This window comes from Microcaecilia unicolor, chromosome 7 (genome assembly GCF_901765095.1).
Source record: "Microcaecilia unicolor chromosome 7, aMicUni1.1, whole genome shotgun sequence".
Classification (NCBI taxonomy): Eukaryota; Metazoa; Chordata; class Amphibia; order Gymnophiona; family Siphonopidae; genus Microcaecilia; species Microcaecilia unicolor.
Window position 1 is genome coordinate 79,957,780 of NC_044037.1, and position 20,705 is coordinate 79,978,484.

General features: G+C 42.9%; 1 protein-coding gene across 1 annotated transcript in view; it reads right to left on the reverse strand.

Annotated features, from left to right (window-relative positions):
* The window catches only part of DIAPH2 (diaphanous related formin 2), a 1,482,340-nt gene that overhangs the window by 601,494 nt on the left and 860,141 nt on the right, over positions 1–20,705 (reverse strand). Inside the window, exon 22 of the mRNA XM_030210672.1 lies at positions 12,769–13,008. Within this exon, the coding sequence (XP_030066532.1) occupies positions 12,769–13,008 (240 nt within the window). The remainder of the gene's footprint in view (positions 1–12,768; positions 13,009–20,705) is intronic.

The window sequence follows — 20,705 nt, forward strand, 5'->3', positions numbered from 1 at the left end:
ATCAAAAAGTTCTAGGATGTTAAGGAAACATTCTCCTTGACGGATGCTTCCTAATTCCATTGGGCACAACTTTCCTCATCTTTTAACCAGGAACTGAAGAAGCTTTCTGATCCTTCTAATATACCATCAATAACTCAACATATGAGGCTTCTAATTGCAGTGGGCCATCCTGCCTCATATCTATAAGCTGTTAATTTCCAAGTTGTTTGGCACCAGATCGTCTCTTCAAGCTGTATGGGAGAAAGACTTGAATCAAGCACTAATTCCAAAGGACTGGGAGAACTTTTGGGAAATGGAACTGAGGATTTCATGTTCAGCCTCAGTTTCCCAATCACTATTTTTCCTTATGCACAGAGAACTTTGGTCCCCTGTTAAATTGTCCAAACTTGGCCATATAGATACCAACTTATGCTGGTACCACAAATCTCAACCTGCAACACTTCGTTATATGATTTCTGAATGTCTCTCTCTTCTGCATTTTTGGACCGTTCTGGGCTATCATTCAAAAATTTGTGCAATTGCTCAGATTTTCAACGGCAGTCATATTCTGGAAGTCTCATGTGATACCATCTGTTACTAATAAATGTGTTATTAAATTATTCGATATGCTTCTCACACTAGCCATAAAAATGATTCTTTCATCCTGGAAATATGGATTTAACATCACCTAGGATCACTGATGAAACTTAGTGTGTCTCACTCATACATTTGAACTAGAAGGGATAAGTCAATACGCTAACTCCCAGTTGCACAAACAGAAAGTTTAGCAGCTCACTGACTCTTGTGTTGAGTCATCCCTATAATTATGTGTAATTATGCTATTGCCTCTCCTTGAGTAATTTTGATTGTGTGTTCTTACTATTAGGGTCTGTCCTTGCAATGGCTTTTTCTTTTTTTTTTTGTTTTTTTTTCTGCATTGTTCAACTGAGATCAGTCGGTTCTTGCCTATACATCATATGTCTTTTGAATATGATATATGACCGTTGTTGTTTTTGGCATTTCTGTTATTGCTGTAATCTTCAATTTAAAAAATCATTACAAAAAACAACAATTGTACCTGATAAAATAAAATGGCTTTTTATTACCCAGTGAAGCTGATTCTCTGGTTGTCTGAATTAGCCATGAGTTCCAGAATAGCACTTACATAAATAAAAAAACGCTGACTTAGAAGTCAGCCAATCAGCAACAGTCATGCTGAGCTTCAACTAATTCCTTCATGCAGCCATTTTACAGCCATTCAGAATGATGGGACTACAGCCAATCAGGAAACTGCTACCAGTCCAATCACAGTAACACTTTCCAATTGATGTTGATGTTAAGCTCTGCAGGTTCTAAACTACTGAACTTCTATATCCATCTTTGTTCAGTTCTTAGAAAAATTTTCCCCTGAGTCCCTCTTCTATTCCCTTCAATGTGATCAATAACAAAACAATGTAAATCTTCAAACCTGTGCGGATTTAACATAAAATGAGATACTAAAGGTGCATTCTGGTTTGTGCCTATCAATGCTAGACCGATGCTAGATGTATTACAATCTGTCTGATGTCTTAATTTTTACAACTTGCCATTCACAGGATTCATGAACTCCTCAAACTCCAATGTATTTTTGCAGGCTTTACAGCTGTCACATTTTCTATGTTTACCCTTTATCATGTCAGGGGCTTGAAAAAGAAGAAGAACCATGTGGTACAGAGGGGCTCAAAATCTCTCTATAAACCCTGCAATAATACATTGGAGCATCAGGAGTTCATGAATCCTGTGTTTTTTACAAGGAGGTTTAATAAGACAGGAGATGGCATGATGTCAAAAAGTTGTAGCCAGTTTCACCCAGCAGCCTCCGTATTGGTGTATCTAAAAACAAACCACTTGAAAACTTTCCAAACACCCACCACCACTACCACCCCCAGTTCCCCTCCTAACAGAAAGAATGGAAAACCAAGGAGGTTTAATAAAACAATATAAACCTCACAAGTTTGCTATTGTTTTTCAATAGCGTCTGTGAATTAGGTCACTCAATATGGTAGCAAGCTTCAGACCACATAATAGCCCAGATAGGCTCATGCCGTCTCCTGTCTTATTAAACCTCCTTGTTTTTGTTTTTTTTTTAATTATGAAAGTGCTATTCTGGAACTCATGGTTAACTAAGGAAAGCACAAAACCAGCTCCATTAGGTAAAAGAAGCCTCACTATTTTATGATTTAATATGCAGAGAGACTCATTGCTGTACCAGATACAATTACATTCAGAAGATTGTTTTTTTTTTTTTTAAGAAGTTTGATGCTGGTGCAAACAGCGATTTTTCTTGAAGCAGCTCCTGATGAAGCATCCAGTGAAATGGGCAGCTCCGTTGAGCAGATGAGAATAGCATCAGAGATAAGTGTTGAGAAACATTTGCACTGAAAACCTCTTGGACTGAATAATATGCAGTTTTATGGATATTGTATTTGAATTGAGTCTTTGAGCTCTATGTTATTGGGAGTGTAAAGAATTAAAAGAAAAAAGTTTTAAGAAGTCTCATATAAGACATACCTATAAATCCTTAGAATAATCACATTTTTTTCTAAAAAAAAAATCTTGATACCTTAAAGCTCCCGAAGTGGAGCAATTCCTCCACCACTTCGGTTAGGAGAGTGCTTTATTATTACTGGTTTCATGAAAAATCCTACTATATAGAGAAAAAGCCAAGTAGGTAAAAAAAAAAAAAAAACACTCCATCTGCCAATTTGTGGAGAAAAAACAATTTGCTATATTTTACAATAATTTCAATATCAACAATATAATAAGAACAAACCACAGCAATCATGCACTTAAAGAAACAGATCACCTTAATAAAACATAGTGCATTCAATTGAGCTAATAATCCATACAGTTCCAAAGTATTTAAATCATATATCCAGTATTGTTCCTACTGTTGTAGCCATCTCCTGATGAACCTCCATGTTGTGAAACTTTAAGTTGATCAATTACCATACATCGGACGTCACTAAATGTATGCAACAACTTGGTTCTTCCACTTTCCCTGCTGTCACACAGTATCTATGCTCAATCATTCGTGTCCTAAGTGCTCTAGATGTCTGTCCTATGTATATTAAATCACAAGGACATCAAATCAAATCGATCACATTAGTAGATTTACAAGTAATAGTAAATTTCAATTATTTCCGTTTTTGAGATTTATCAAATAGAAAAAAAATCCCCCTCCAGTGTCATCGGGCAAATAGAACATGCACCACATTTTGAGTGGCCCTTTATCTCTTCTTCCCAACATGTTCAAACATCAGATCTACAGAGTTTATCTGCTACATTACTATTATGTTATAAAGCCACAATACAATGTTTGCCAAAAACATTCATGAACCTGCAATAGTTCCTACTGCTTTTTTCATAGTGGCTGCTATCTGTGAAGACATCCGGGTATACCGCATCACAGGGGTTACATTATCCATAAAAAGATTCTTTAGTTAAAGGTTGAAGCAACAACTCCCTATTATTAAACAAGCTTTCTTAAAGGCCCTCTGAATGGAATGAACGGATATCCTTTTCTTTAAAATTTCCTAGATTCATTTTTATTTGACTGGGTGACTGGAGAATTAAATCAGGAATGTGCTATAGACGTGGAGGGGCATAATCGAACAAAAACGTCTATCTCCATGGGCGTTTATCTCCGAGAACGGGTCCGTGAAGGGGCGGACTGAACCGTATTTTCGCAAAAAATAGACCTCCATGTTTTATTCGACAATTTGTGAGCTGGGCATTTTTGTTTTTCAGTGATAATGGAAAATGAAAGCGCTCAGCTCAAAACGAATAATCCAAGGCATTTGTTCGTGGGAGGGGCCAGGATTCGTAGTGCACTGGTCCCACTCACATGCCAGGACACCAACCGGGCACCCTAGGGGGCACTTTTACAAAAACAAAAAAAAAGGTAAAAGAGCTCCCAGGTGCATAGCACCCTTCCCTTGTGTGTTGAGCCCCCCAAATCCCCCTCAAAACACACTGCCCACAAGTCTACACCATTACTATAGCCTAAGGGGTGAAGGGGGGCACCTACATGTGGGTACAGTGGGTTTGGGGGGATTGGGCAACTAAGCATTAAACAGCACAATTGTAACAGGTAGGGGGGGATGGGCCTGGGTCCACCTGCTTGAAGTCCACTGCACCCCCTAACAACTGCTCCAGGGACCTGCATACTGCTGCCAGGGAGGTGGGTATGACATTTGAGGGTGAAAATAAAAGTTGTGAAACATAATTTTTTGTGGTGGGAGGGGGTTAGTGACCACTGGGGGAGTCAGGGAGGTCATCCCCGATTCCCTCTGGGGGTAATCTGGTCATTTAGGCCACTTTTTGGGGCCTTATTCGTGAAAAAACAGGGTCCAGGAAAAGTGCCCTAAATTCTAGCTACAAACGCATACTTTTTTTCCATTATTGGCGAAAGGCGCCAATGTCTGTTCGGGTGATAACCATGCCCCAGTCCCGCCTTCACCACGCCTCCGACACGCCCCCGTCAACTTTGTACGCTTCCGCGATGGAGTGCAGTTGAAAACGTCCAAGTTTGGCTTTCGATTATACCGCATTATTCGTTTTTGTGAGATAAACGTCCATCTCCCGATTTAGGTCGGAACTTGGGCGTTTTTCTCGTTTGATTAAGCAGGATAATCTACCTAGATTTCAGCAAAGCTTTTGACACAGTTCCCCACAGGAGGCTCTTAAATAAACTTGACGGTCTGAAGATAGGACCCAAAGTGGTGAACTGGATAAGGAACTGGTTGACGGACAGACGCCAGAGGGTGGTGGTGAATGGAATTCTCTTGGAGGAGGGAAAGGTGACTAGTGGAGTGCCTCAGGGATCGGTGCTGGGGCCAATTCTGTTCAATATATTTGTGAGTGACATTCCAGAAGGGTTAGAAGGTAAAGTTTGCCTTTTTTTTGTTGTTACATTTGTACCACGCGCTTTCCCACTCATAGCAGGCTCAATGCAGCTTACCTGGGGCAATGGAGGGTTAAGTGACTTGTCCAGAGTCACAAGGAGCTGCCTGTGCCTGAAGTGAGAATCGAACTCAGTTCCTCAGTTTCCCAGGACCAAAGTCCACCACCCTAACCACCAGGACACTCCTCCATGATGATACTAAGATTTGTAACAGAGTGGACACCCGGGAGGGAGTAGAAAACATGAAAAAGGATCTGCGAAGGCTAAGATTGGTCTAAGGCTTGGCAATTAAAATTCAATGTGAAGAATGCAAAGTGATGCACTTAGGGAGTAGAAATCCACGGGAGACGAAATAAGATGGGAGAGTTGGAATATATTGCACTAAATGAAAAATTGGATATAATAGGCATTACTGAGACCTGGTGGAAGGAGGATAACCAGTGGGACACTGTCATACCGGGGTACAAAGTATATCGTAATGATAGGGTAGACCGGACTGGTGGAGGGGTAGCATTGTATATTAAAGAGAGCCTTGACTCAGATAGATTACAAATTCAGCAGGACACAAATCATACCTTTGAATCACTGTGGGTTGAAATTCCATGTATAAAAGGGAAAAAATGGTGATAGGAGTGTACTACCGTCCACCTCGCCAGGATGAGCAGGTAGAGGCAGAAATGATAAAGAAATCAGAGACGCAAACAAATGGGCAATGTGATAATAATGGGTGACTTCAATTATCCAAATATAGACTGGGTAAATGTAACATCGGGACACGCTACAGAGATACAATTCCTTGATGAAATCAAGGACAGCTTTATGGAGCAACTGGTGCAGGAGCCGACGAGAGAAGGAAAAATTCTAGACTTGGTCCTTAGTGGAGCGCATGATCTGGTGAGGGACGTTATGGTACTGGGGCCGCTTGATAACAGTGACCATAATATGATCAGTTTTGACATCAACCTTGAAGTAACTGTACACAGAAAGTCAAATACGTTAGCGTTTAACTTTAAAAAAGTAGACTATGATAAAATGAGAAAAACGGTAAAAAAAAACTTAGGGGAGGCAACTGAGAGAGTAAAACTGTACAACAGGCGTGGATGCTGTTCAAAAATACCATCCTGGAGGCCCAGGCCATACATATTCCGCGAATTAGAAAAGAAAGACGGAAGTCCAAAAGACACCCGGCCTGGTTGAAAAGTGAGGTGAAGGAAGCTATTAGGGCTAAAAAACACGCCTTCAGAAAATGGAAGAAGGAACCGTCTGAAAATAACAAGAAACAGCATAAGGAGTGTCAAAGCAAATGCAAGGCGCAGATTAAGAAGGCCAAGAGGGTATGAAAAAAAGATAGCATTAGAGGCAAAAAAACATAGTAAAAATTTTTTTCGGTATATTAAAAGCAGGAAGCCGGCAAAAGAATCGGTTGGGCCGCTGGATGACCGAGGGGTAAAAGGGGCGATCAAGGAAGACAAAGACGTAGCGGAGAGACTGAATGAATTCTTTGCTTCGGTCTTCACCGAGGAAGATTTGGGTGGGATACCGGTGTCGGAAATGGTATTTCAAGCGGACGAGTCGGAGAAACTTACTGACTTCACGGTAAACCTGGAGGACGTAATGGGGCAGTTCGGCAAACTGAAGAGTAGCAAATCTCCTGGACCGGATGGTATTCATCCTAGAGTACTGACAGAACTGAAAAACGAGCTTGCGGAGCTACTGCTAGTGATATGCAACTTATCCTTAAAATCGAGAGTGGTACCGGAAGATTGGAGGGTGGCCAATATAACGCCCATTTTTTAAAAAGGCTCCAGGGGAGATCCAGGAAATTATAGACCGGTGAGTCTGACGTCGGTGCCGGGGAAAATGGTAGAGGCTATTATCAAAAACAAAATTACAGAGTACATCCGAGGACATGGATTACTGAGACCAAGTCAGCATGGCTTTTGTGTGGGGAAATCTTGCCTGACCAATTTACTTCAATTCTTTGAAGGAGTGAACAAACATGTGGACAAAGGGGAGTCGGTTGATATTGTGTATCTGGATTTTCAAAAGGCGTTTGACAAGGTACCTCATGAAAGGCTACAGAGGAAATTGGAGGGTCATGGGATAGGAGGAAATGTCCTATTGTGGATTAAAAACTGGTTGAAGGATAGGAAACAGAGAGTGGGGTTAAATGGGCAGTATTCACAATGGAGAAGGGTAGTTAGTGGGGTTCCTCAGGGGTCCGTGCTAGGACCGCTGCTTTTTAATATATTTATAAATGATTTAGAGATGGGAGTAACTAGCGAGGTAATTAAATTTGCTGATGACACAAAGTTATTCAAAGTCGTTAAATCGCGACAGGATTGTGAAAAATTACAAGAGGACCTTACGAGACTGGGAGACTGGGCGGCTAAATGGCAGATGATGTTTAATGTGAGCAAGTGCAAGGTGATGCATGTGGGAAAAAAGAACCCGAATTATAGCTACGTCATGCAAGGTTCCACGTTAGGAGTTACGGACCAAGAAAGGGATCTGGGTGTCGTCGTCGATAACACACTGAAACCTTCTGCTCAGTGTGCTGCTGCGGCTAAGAAAGCGAATAGAATGTTGGGTATTATCAGGAAAGGTATGGAAAACAGGTGTGAGGATGTTATAATGCCGTTGTATCGCTCCATGGTGCGACCGCACCTTGAGTATTGTGTTCAATTCTGGTCGCCGCATCTCAAGAAAGATATAGTAGAATTGGAAAAGGTGCAGCGAAGGGCGACTAAAATGATAGCGGGGATGGGACGACTTCCCTATGAAGAAAGACTAAGGAGGCTAGGGCTATACAGCTTGGAGAAGAGACGGCTGAGGGGAGACATGATAGAGGTATATAAAATAATGAGTGGAGTGGAACAGGTGGATGTGAAGCATCTGTTCACGCTTTCCAAAAATACTAGGACTAGGGGGCATGCGATGAAATCGGAGAAAATTTTTCTTCACCCAACGTGTAATTAAACTCTGGAATTCGTTGCCGGAGAAAGTGGTGAAGGCGATTAGCTTAGCAGAGTTTAAAAAGGGGTTGGACGGTTTCCTAAAGGACAAGTCCATAAACCACTACTAAACGGACTTGGAAAACTCCAAAATTCCAGGAATAACATGTATAGAATGTTTGTACGTTTGGGAAGCTTGCCAGGTGCCCTTGGCCTGGATTGGCCGCTGTCGTGGACAGGATGCTGGGCGATGGACCCTTGGTCTTTTCCCAGTATGGCATTACTTATGTACTTATGTACTTATGTGTTAGGTGGTGAGAGTCTGATAGGTACCGATGGGAGAGGGATCTTGGGGTGATAGTATCTGAGGATCTGAAGGCGAGGAAACAGTGTGACAAGGCAGTGGCCGTAAGTAGAAGGTTGCTAGGCTGTATAGAGAGGGGAGTGACCAGCCGAAGAAAAGAGGTGTTAATGCTATTCTTGACATGCTATTCTTGACCCACTACAATCTGGTTTTCGCCCTCTCCACTCAACCGAAACTGCTCTTACTAAAGTCTCCAATGACCCATTACTGGCTAAATCCAGAGGTCTCTATTCCATCCTCATTCTTCTTGATCTTTCCGCTGCTTTTGACACTGTCGATCACAGCATACTCCTTGATATCCTGTCCTCACTTGGATTCCAGGGCTCTGTCCTTTCCTGGTTCTCTTCCTACCTCTCCCTCCGTACCTTTAGTGTTCACTCTGGTGGATCCTCTTCTACTTCTATCCCTCTGCCTGTCGGCGTACCTCAGGGTTCTGTTCTTGGTCCTCTCCTCTTTTCTATCTACACTTCTTCCCTTGGTTCATTAATCTCATCCCATGGCTTTTCCTACCATCTCTATGCTGATGACTCCCAAATCTACCTTTCTACCCCTGATATCTCACCTTGCATCCAAACCAAAGTTTCAGCGTGCTTGTCTGACATTGCTATCTGGATGTCTCAATGCCACCTGAAATTAAACATGACCAAAACTGAACTTCTCATTTTTCCCCCAAACCCACCTCCCCACTCCCCCCGTTTTCTATTTCTGTTGATGGCTCTCTCATTCTCCCTGTCTCCTCCTCGAAACCTTGGGGTCATCTTTGACTCTCTCTCTCCTTCTCTGCTCACATCCAGCAGACCGCCAAGACCTGTCGTTTCTTTCTTTAAAACATCCGTAAAATCCGCCCCTTTCTTTCCGAGCACTCTACCAAAACCCTCATCCACACCCTTGTCACCTCTTGTTTAGACTACTGCAATCATCTTCTTGCTGGCCTCCCACTTAGTCACCTCTCCCCTCTCCAATCGGTTCAAAACTCTGCTGCCCGTCTCGTCTTCCGCCAGGGTCGCTTTACTCATACTACCCCTCTCCTCAAGTCGCTTCACTGGCTCCCTATCCGTTTTCGCATCCTGTTCAAACTTCTTCTACTAACCTATAAATGTACTCACTCTGCTGCTCCCCAGTATCTCTCCACACTCGTCCTTCCCTACACCCCTTCCCGTGCACTCCGCTCCATGGAAAATCCTTCTTATCTGTTCCCTTCTCCACTACTGCCAACTCCAGACTTTGCGCCTTCTGTCTCGCTGCACCCTACGCCTGGAATAAACTTCCTGAGCCCCTACGTCTTGCCCCTTCCTTGGCCACCTTTAAATCTAGACTGAAAGCCCACCTCTTTAACATTGCTTTTGACTCGTAACCACTTGTAACCACCTGCCTCCACCTACCCTCCTCCTTCCTGTACACAATAATTGATTTGATTTGCTTACTTTATTTTTTGTCTATTAGATTGTAAGCTCTTTGAGCAGGGACTGTCTTTCTTCTATGTTTGTGCAGCGCTGCATATGCCTTGTAGCGCTATAGAAATGCTAAATAGTAGTAGTAGTAGTAGTAATGCCCCTGTAGAAATCATTGGTGAGGCCCCACCTGGAGTATTGTGTTCAGTTTTGGAGGCCGTATCTTGCTAAGGATGTAAAAAGAATTAAAGCGGTGCAAAGAAAAGCTACGAGGATGGTATGGGATTTGCGTTAGAAGAAGTATGAGGAGAGACTTGTGGACCTGAACATGTATACCCTGGAGGAAAGGAGAAACAGGTAATATGATACAGACGTTCAAATATTTGAAAGGTATTAATCCGCAAACGAACCTTTCCCGGAGAGGGAAGGCGGCAGAACTAGAGGGCATGAAATGAGATTGAAGGGGGGCAGACTCAAAATAACTGTCAGGAAGTATTTTTTCACGGAGAGAGTGGTGGATGCTTGGAATGCCCTCCCGCGGGAGGTGGTGGAGAGGAAAACGGTAACGGAATTCAAACATGCGTGGGATAAACATAAAGGAATCCTGTTCAGAAGAAATGGATCCTCAGGAGCTTAGCCGAGATTGGGTGGCAGAGCTGGTGGTGGGAGGCGGGGCTGGTGGTTGGGAGGCAGGGATAGTGCTGGCCAGACTTATACGGTCTGTGCCAGAGCCGGTGGTGGGAGGCGGGGATAGTGCTGGCCAGACTTATATGGTCTGTGCCAGAGCCGGTGGTGGGAGGTGTATAATTATGGTACAGCCAGAGACCCCTCCACTGGAATGGTGGAGGGCCCAGTCATAGAGCTCAGGCCATTACAGACCTTGGCTGAGTCAGAAATCTGATGGCTGACATAACTGGGAGCTTACTGGAAAAGTATGGCCTAGTTTGTAGCCCGGATTGAGGCCTAAATAAGCTAAATTAGGAAAAGTTAAGTTAATAGATATGGAAACAAAATGGAGGATTTCAGCACAAAATGGAAGCCGTGTCTGTTGCAAAGTGGAATTTTCTCTGTAATGTAGTTAGAAAAACAAGTTGAGAAATGAGTGAGTCATGCCAGGTGCATAGAAAATAGGGAACTAGCTGTCCAAGAGAAGAGGGAGACTTTCCTGTGAGCAGGATTGTGGTCAGCTATAGTGTGAGAAAGGAAAGGCGTAGCAAGATAGAAGCTACTCATTAGCATGAGCCAATCAGTGACAACCATGACATTAGCATAGATCCAATCAGGTATATCTACTGTCATATTATCCATATCCTGAGGGCACCTATAAAAATCAGGGTTTTTCCTGGTTTAAATTAGAGAGAAAAGGGTTGGCACTCTCTCTCCAAGGGAAACCAATGTGTCCAGCAGAATTGACAAATTACCTAATTGCTTTCCCTTGTAAAACCTCTAATTGGTAAGAGAAATTATAAAAGATTAGGAACTAATTAACACCTGTTTGCAGCTTATTACATTCCTATAATTAATTGATTGTACGTGCCTGTTGTCAATCACTGATTTGACTTGTACCTTGGCAAATAAACTCCTCATTCCAAATGATGATTTGTGGGCTTCACTTAATGTTCAAAGGCTGTAAGTATAAATGCTTTTGCTGTATCAGGCTATCTCTCTCTGCATTGTATAACTTGTAATCTAAATCCAGTTTGTCATAAGGCTGGTATCTTTTCCTTAGACCTAACATCTCTCTTAGTAGCAATTCCTCTTAGAACTTCACAACTCCTTGATTACCCCAGTGCTAGTGCTATTTAGAGATGGAGTCAGAGTTAAGGTCACTCCAGCCTTCTTGGGGGGGCTCGGGACCCCTCACTTCACAACAGAGGCGGGGATAGTGGTTGGGAGGCGGGGATAGTGCTGGGCAGACTTGTACGGTCTGTGCCCTGAAAATGACAGTTACAAATCAAGGTAAGATATACACAAAAACTAGCACATATGAGTTTGTCTTGTTGGGCAGACTGGATGGCCCGTGCAGGTCTTTTTCTGCCGTCATCTACTATGTTACTATGCCCTTCCAAACCATGTCATAGATTATTCTAAAATGCAGGGATTGTTTCCGGTATGAAATGGATGCATACTTTTATAACTCAACGATTTATTCTTATCCAGTGCCTCTCCTACTGGAGCTTGTTCAGTATGCACTCATAATTTGTACTGCTCATGCTCTTCCACTTGATAGCAGATCACAACTGGCAAGCCTAACTAATTAATCAAATGAACACTAATGAATGCACATCCTTAACAAACACTTTAAAAATTATCTTCTCATTGTAATCTTTTTCACACAGTTTTGTAAGCTTCTTCCACTTTTATAGTACCCATTTCCACCCTGTTTCTATATATGGTGCTCCAAACTGTGTATGCAAATTTGAGCGCTCACCCAATTCGCATACGCAATTTGATTGATAAATGAGCCAATTAGCTCTGACAGTTGGGCGCTAGTAATCAATTATTGGCATTATTTGGCCATTTAAATTTATGTGCATATCTTTAGGCATCGGGATCCGCATGTAAAATTTATGCGTGGATCAGAAAATGAGGTAGGTCATGGGAAGGGCGTAGCCAGATCAAGGGCATTCTTGGAATTTGCACACAGTGTTACAGAATAAGGGAGACCTGTGCCTAATTTAGGCACAATAATTTACACCAGGTTTTAGTTGGTGTAATCCTCATACCCAAAATTGAGTGTGGATTCCTGCGCCAAACCAAAGGCCCTGTTTACTAAGCTGCGCTAGCACTTTTAGCACGTGCATAAAATTAGCATGCGTTGTGTAGGTGTCCACAGGAATTTTGTGGGTGCCTACACAGTTAGCACACGCTAAAAACTCTAACCTGCCTCTAGAGCAGCTTAGTAAACAGGGCCCTATTCTATAAAAGGTGCTCAGCTCTGAGTGCCATAGTATAAGCGCTTAGTGCTTTTTATTTTTTTTTAATTGGAAACTCAATTTAGGCGCCATTTATAGAATTCAGTCCTTAATGTGTCTAAAAAGTTTAAATTAGATAATAATTTTTTTTTCAAAGAAAAAATATTTATGCTTTGCCAATATAATGTACTTAGCAAATCCCCACAATATATGGGCTTACCTTGCAAAGAAAGCTGAGGTTGAAACCAAGTGATTGGGCATTTCTGGAACCCGAATTCATATAGTTTCCCACTAACAGTATCAACTCTATCAGTCTGTTAAAATTTTCACTCTTCTTAAGCTCCTCACAAGCTAGTGTCACAGCCATTATGTCAGGCTTGATGTTGCTCACATGTTCTTCAAAGGTCAGCTTGAAAAGAATGCCATTAAGACGAGGCCGCAACATTTTCAAAGAGCTCATCTGCAAAATATACAATAAATAAAACTCAGAGATAGAGATTCTTCATGTAATTGTGCCATTAGGCATATAAGTTGTGTGGCAGGCACACAAATAGAAGTAATAATATTCTCAGGGATAGTATGTGCTTTATTTTCCTTTTTAAATGTACCCTATAGAAAGTAAATGAACACATTTACATCTATTTTAGTAAGCACATGTTTTATGATTTATTTTACATACCTACACACATATTTTATAAAGATATATATAGGGGCCCTTTTAACTAAGCAGCGTAAGCATCTACGCACACCAAAATGGATTTACAGCACGGCTACCGCGTGGCTCTTGAAGTAATTTCACTTTTGCTGCGTGTCTAATACACGCAGCAAAAAAATAATTTGTATTTGCTGCCGTGCGTATCGGATGCACGCCAAGTGGCATTTGGTGCGTGTAGATCATTACCTCTCGGTTACCAAGTGAGACTTTACCATTAGGTCAATGGCTGGCGGTAAGGTCTCAGATCTAAAATGGACACACAACAATTTTCATTTTGCCGCATGCCCATTTTCGGCAAAAATGTTAAAAAGGTCTTTTTTACAGGTGTGCTGAAAAATTATTCTGTGCGTGCCCTAAACCCGCGCCTACACTACCGCAGGCCATTTTTCACCGCACCTTAGTAAAAGGACCCCAAGACATTTACCACCCCATAACCCTGCCTATGGAAATACCTCCACTCTGATTGGAAAAATTAATGTACATATAGTCCATATTAATGTATAGGTTATTTCTGTACACAGAACTCTGTAGAAATGACTTTGAAAATATTCTCAAAAGCCATTTACTAGATCACAATTATATACTCTAATTTCTCTGCAGTAAATATGGGTAAACTAAATCAAGATGAGGAAAGCAAGATTAATTTTCTGTAAGATCCAAAAACTAGATATGAACAAATTTCCTTGCATCTTATAAATTAATTCTGACAGCCTTCAGAGGGTTTTAATGATTATGTTGCAGTAATGTATTTAAAATCTCTACTATAGATAGATACAGATATAGATATTGGTAAATAGATACAGATAGAGATATAAAGATATATATATTCTAAAGGCCCTGTTTACAAAGGTGCGTCAGCATTTCTAGCACGCGTTGTGTACATGCCCATAATATTCCTATGGGTGTCTACACAGTTAGCACATGTTAATTTTTAGCTAGCACTAAAATGCTAGTGTGCCATTGTAAACAGGACCCTGAGGGCCCCTTTTACCAAGCAGCGGGAAAAGGGATATTGTGCTGGTGTCGGCGCATGTTTTTGATGCGCGCTGAAGCCCCCTTTTACCGCAGTGGGTAAATGGTAGAACTTTCTTTTTTTTAAAGAAATGGCCATGCAGTAAGTAAAACACTTTCCACACAGCTATTTCAGAGGGGGGAGCCCTTACTGCCACCCACTGAGGTGGCAGTAAGGACTCCCGTGCTAACCTGGAGGTAACCGGGCAGCGCACAGCACTGCCTGATTACCGCTGGGTACACATCTGGCTGTAGTTTCTTTTTAGCAAGCAGTAAGCCATGCTTGAAATGTTATTTTACCACTTAGTCATGCTGTTTTAGCACAAGTCCCATTTAGGCAATGAGACATAGATAGTAATAATAACTAGTTATAGTAAAATAGCATGTCTTTGACATTAGCCTAAGTTGATAACTTCCTTGTAAATTTTGTTGAATATCAGTCACATTCTTGAAATGTTGTAGCTGAAACAAATGTATATTTCTATAGTGTACGCAGAGTTCTTTCTTGAAACACTGGCCTAGGAATCCTGAACATACCAGTATCTGGATAGTGGACTTGTGTATAAGACTGGCTGCTGTAAGTTCTGGAAGGAATGGTAAACTCTACAGTATTCTATCAAGAAAAGGTTACACGTACAGTGATGGAGGGCAATGAAACTCAACGCTTGATATCCAAAATAGGTAGAGAGAGTATATTCACAATTGTATACTTGTACCAATAAACAAAAAAGAAAGAACTGGGTCAGGGATACAAATAATCAAATCTCCTCATTACATTTCTAGTGCATATGGTGTGTCCCTGATCTATGGTTAGGCTCATTACTGCCTTATAATGGATGTGGTGTATGTAATGGATCAAAAAGATGAGCAGAGTGATTTGTGAGCGCAGGTTGTATCTCAAGTTCTTAAAGAAAACAAATATGTAGAAATATATAAGATAATAATACATGGAAATTAGCAGAGGGAGGCAGAAAAAAATTAAGCATAAGCAATTTAGATATAAGCTGTCTTCACCTTCCTAGGCTAACGGTAATAAGCACAATTCCATCAAAGCATGGTTAGCCCCACGAGGCATGAATACAAAAACCTCCCAAAAACAATGATGAGAACAGCTAGGCTCTGCCTACAACCTCTCTGCAGCCTACCCCCAGCAAACACATACCAACATTATCCTATATAAAAATGGTGGCATTTGTAGAACAGCAAAAACATCTAACTGCCCATTCAGTTTTTCTTACAGGAAAGTACATATTACTCAAAAATGCTTCTCTGTGAAGATGTATTTTTCTGCCTCTTACTCCCTTAATATTTTCCAATCCTTGAACATATATGAAAGAAACAGGATGCTTACTTAAAAGAAAACAAAAGGGAACATAGGATTTCACTTGCTCTTAGACTCGAAACAAGATGGGCGGCCATCTTTCGTTTCAATAATACGGTCGGGGACACCCAAATCTCAGCATCTAGGTCGACCTTAGAGATGGTCGTCCCCAATTTTCGGCGATAATGGAAACCAAGGACGCCCATCTCAGAAATGACCAATCCAACCATTTGGTCATGGGAGAAGCCAGCATTCGTAGTGCATGGTCCCCCTGACATGACAGGACACCAGCCGGGCACACTATGGGCCCTGCATTGGACTTCAGAAAAAGCTCCAGGTGCATAGCTCCCTTACCTTGTGTGTTGAGCCCCCCAAAAAAACAAAAACCCAAAACCCACTCCCCCACAATTGTACACCACTACCACAGCCCTTAGGGGTGAAGGGGGGCACCTACATGTGGGTACAGTGGGTTTGTGGTGGGTTTTGGAGGGCTCACATTTACACCACAAGTTTAACAGGTAGGGGGGAGAAGGACCTGGGTCCGCCTGCCTGAAGTGCACTGCTGTACCCACTAAAACTGCTCCAGGGATCTGCATACTGCTGTCATGGAGCTGGGTATAATATTTGAGTCTGGCATAGAGGCTGGAAAATATGTTAAAATGTTTTTTTTTTAGGGTGGGAGGGGGTTAGTGACCACGGGGGGAATAGGGGGAGGTAATCCCCGATTCCCTCCGGTGGTCATCTGGTCATTTAGGGCACATTTTTGTGGTTGGTCGTAAAAAAAAAAAGAACCAAGTAAAGTCGGCCAAGTGTTCATCAGGGACACCCTTCTTTTTCCATTATCCGCCGAGGACCCCTATGTGTTAAGCACGCCCCAGTCCCGCCTTTCCTATGCTTCCGACACGCCCCCGTGAACTTTGGTCATCCCGCGACGGAAAGCAGTTGAGGACGCCCAAAATTGGCATTTGATTATGCCATTTGGGTGACCCTGGGAGAATGACGCCCATCTCCCAATTTGTGTCAAAAGATGGGCATCTTCTTTTTCGAAAATAAGCCTGTTTGTCTCTCAATACATGTTGTGAATGGCAGTGTTACATTGATCAGGAATGTTGTATTATGGAAGAGATTTGAGTTATGAGATTCTTGTCTATCAAATAAAAAAATCTAAAAACAACATGAGACTTTCAGTTCTTCAGTTGATGTGCAGGTATTAATAAAATCTGTTGACAGTTATAGTGAGAGATACAAGCAGACAATGTCCCTAAAGAGTTACAGAGTTTTGTTTATGCGGCTTCTCTACTGTCATGGTCTTACCGTGAGTTCGCCTGACCCCAGCAGAATCCAGAAGTGATGTCCTTCTGTACCCATTTACCCTCCTTCTGGGGTGTGCACATATGCCACAGCTCAGCAGATCTGGACTGATGACGGGACATCGGGGAGGGGAACCCTGGGTGTCAAGAAGCTCAGCCCCACTTTCAGTGCCTTTGAAACAAGCCAGCCTTGTTACTGATAGCCTTGTTTCTGAAAGCTGCACTCCTGGTTCCTGCCAAGCCTTGCTCCTGGTTCCAGCCGATCTGCACTCTTGGCTCCTGCTAAGCCCTGCTCCTGGTTCCTGCTAAAGCTGAGTCTGTTCCTGGTTCCCGCTCATGCTGAGCCTATTCCTGGTTCCTGCCTAAGTCCTTTACTTTGCAAAATATTTCCTATTTTGCAAAGTAAATACATGTCTACTTCATAACACCCAAGATATCAGCATTTACACTTATTCCGAGCCTTTGGGACTTATTTTCAAAGCACTTAGACTTATAAAGTTACACAGTGCTTTGAAAATACGCCTCTTTGCTTGCCAGTTAGATACCCAATTGGACCTGAAGAAGTGATGTTGTGAGGGGGAGAATTGCCATTACCTGTACAGTACTAAAACCACCTGTTGCCCCCCCCCCCCCACCAGGAAGTGCATTGGGGCACTTCAGGGAATGTTGGCAGCAGGTGGGGGCACGGAGTTCTCACTCTCGGTGGCGCGTCGAGCAGGTAATGTCGTGGTACAGCTTCTGTGTCGGGTTCTCGAGGCAGAACCGGAATACATGAGCCTTGGGCCACTGCCGAGGAGCGGCAGCGGCAGGCAAGACCACCCTGGAACTGGATAAACAGAAGAGCAGGACTGGAACTCTGGACTGGAGTAGTACTGAGGCAGGCAACTAGAACAGGCAGAACAGGAACAACTCACCTGCGCTTGACCACCGTTCCTCCAGAGTTGAGCTCCAGAGTGCGGGTGGCCGGCAGGACTTGCAGGATAAGGCAGGAACTGAAGATCCGAGGACCCACCCTGGATCCGGGATACACGAAGGAAGCTAGGCTAAATACTAGACTCGGACTGAAAGCTGCATGCAGCCACTAAGCCAGAAACACAAGACAGACAAGGGGACAAGATGTACACAAAGGCTAGGCAGAGACAGGATTCAGGATATACACTCGGGATATACACACTAGCTAGGCAGAGAGGAGGATTCAGGATATACACTCAGGATATACACACTAGCTAGGCAGAAGCAGGACTCAGGAAATACAATCAGCTTGGCAGAAACAGGACTCAGGGTACACAAGCAAGCTTGGCAGAAACAGGGCTTGGAATATACAAGCAAGCTTGGTAAGCAGACAGAAGAAGCAACCAGGAACTAGCAGAGTCTTTGGGCAGGCAGCAGACCATAGAATAAACCAGGAGCTAACAGAGTCTTTGGGCAGGCAGCAGACAATAGAATAAACCAGGAGCTAACATAAACCAGGAGCAAACAGAGTCTTTGGGCAGGCAGCAGGCATAGGAATAAACCAGGGATAACAGAGTCAGGGCTGAAGCTTCAGCAGCTCCAAACACAGAGCAAGGCAAAGGAAGGACTAGCAGTCCACAGATACAAAACAGAAGGACAAAAGCCCACATGGAAGGACTAGCAGTCCACAGACACAAAGCAGAAGGGCAGCGCCCACACAGAAGGACTGGCAGTCCACAGACACAAAATAGCAGAATGTGCAAGAGCCCCAGAGAAAGGCTAAGTAGCAGCGCAACAGTGCACTCACTAACCTTAACGGCCTATGGCATAACACTCTTACTTACTATGCAAAGGCCCTGAATGCAAGCACAGCACTTCCTTATGAGGCTCTCACTGATTGATGTCACATACTGCAGGACAGGAACAGGGAACACACTCACACCAAGGAGCGGCTTGGAACACATAGGAGAACAGGCAGGAGCCATCTTGGAAGCTGGCACAAAACAAGCGGGAGCCATCTTAGATGCTGGCTCCTCAGAGAGGCATAGCCCACACAGGTGAGGTCTAGTGAAGCAATCAGCACACAGAGACAGAGACAAGACTAACACAGAAACAGACAGAAGCCAGCATAGATGCTGACCCCCAGAAATAAGGTAAGTCTGAGGGTGGTCACGACCACAGACGTGTCATTCTGCTGGTCCATTTCCATGCTCTTTTCCCTGCATGTCTTGACATGTTAGCCTGTGAGGACATCAGTGGCATGCTTCTTTTTCTTCCAACTCCACGGCTTCTTTGGGGGTTTTGGCAATGGCTGCCAGTATCCCTGCTATTAGTATCTGCTGTGACTGGAGACGCTTGGCTAAACGCTGACTTCTGACCCTGATGCCAATATTGCTGTGACCGGAGCTGCATGACTGCTAAACGCTGACTTCTGACCCTGCTGCCAAAAATATTCTGAGGCTTTTTCCTCTTTTGAATTTATAGTTCCACTGATAGATATTAAAAGAATGCAATTTAAATTGAAAGTTTTGTAATGATCTGATATACCAAACTAGGACTATCCATAATAGATATGATCCTGTTGCACCAGGAACACCTTTGGACCTATGTCCTTCTGGGGCATACTATCTAGAAAAATAGCCACTACAAAATCAAATGACTCGATGGTGACCAAAAATTCCTTGAAAAGGAGATTACAGCCTATAGATGAAAACCAGACTACGATCACTAAAAGCAATGACTGTCATAGTTCATGTGACAGCAAATGGACCCACATGAACATAGTAACATAGTAGATGACGGCAGAAAAAGACCTGCACGGTCCAACCAGTCTCCCCAAGAAGATAAATTCATATGTGCTACTTTTTTATTTGTATTGTCCTCTTCAGTGCACAGACCGTATAAGTCTGGCCAGCCCTATCCACGCCTCCCAACCACCAACCCCGCCTCCCAACCACCAGCTCTGGCACAGACCCTATAAGTCTGCCCAGCACTATCCCCGCCGCCCAACCACCAGCCCCGGTACAGACCGTATAAGTCTGCCCAGCACTAGTCCCGCCTCCCACCACCAGCTCTGGCACAGACCGTGTAAGTCTGCCCAGCACTATCCCCGCCTCCCCACCACCGGCTCAGACTGAGTAAAAAACAGCTGAAAATGTAAAACTTGAGGTCCCTGCAGTGTAGCAGCAGTCAGGAAAGGTGCATGAACAGCAAGCCTACTCAAACACTCAGTGTAGCTCAAGTAGAGATTCCTGCGCCAGTGTCCATTGGTGATGTCATCAATAGGTGAGGATTTATTAGTCGTATTTGTCCTCAGAGAAAATTCTATTCTCAAACTTTTACACTGTAGAGCAGATTACAGATGGTGCTATGAAAACTCACATATAGCAGTAATTGAAGAGATGCTGTGTTTCATTTTTGTAGGGGGCAGGAAGAGGTTTGTCACACCATAAGCAACAAGGCTTTCTTAATATCGATTGATGTTTGCAGCTTAACATTTCAAAATGTGTATCTGTTGTTCAGTTTTTCCTACTGAGATGACAGCTGTGAGCTGAATGTCAGCCCAAAGAAGAGGAGAAGAAATAACTATGATTGTTATTTTATCTTCAAAACATGAAAGCATTTTCAAGATTTTATTGAGAAGTTATCCTTGCTTATATGCAATGTTTTCTCTCTCTACATCTATATCTATATTTTAAAGTAATTTTATATGGGCAGGGTCATTTTATAATGGAACACCTAGTTTAAGAGGGCAAACAGGAACCTATGTATGCACTATTATATAAAGACACATATACTACTATGGTCCTTATTTTTGGAAGCTCTATTTGTGCTTTGAACATCTGGAA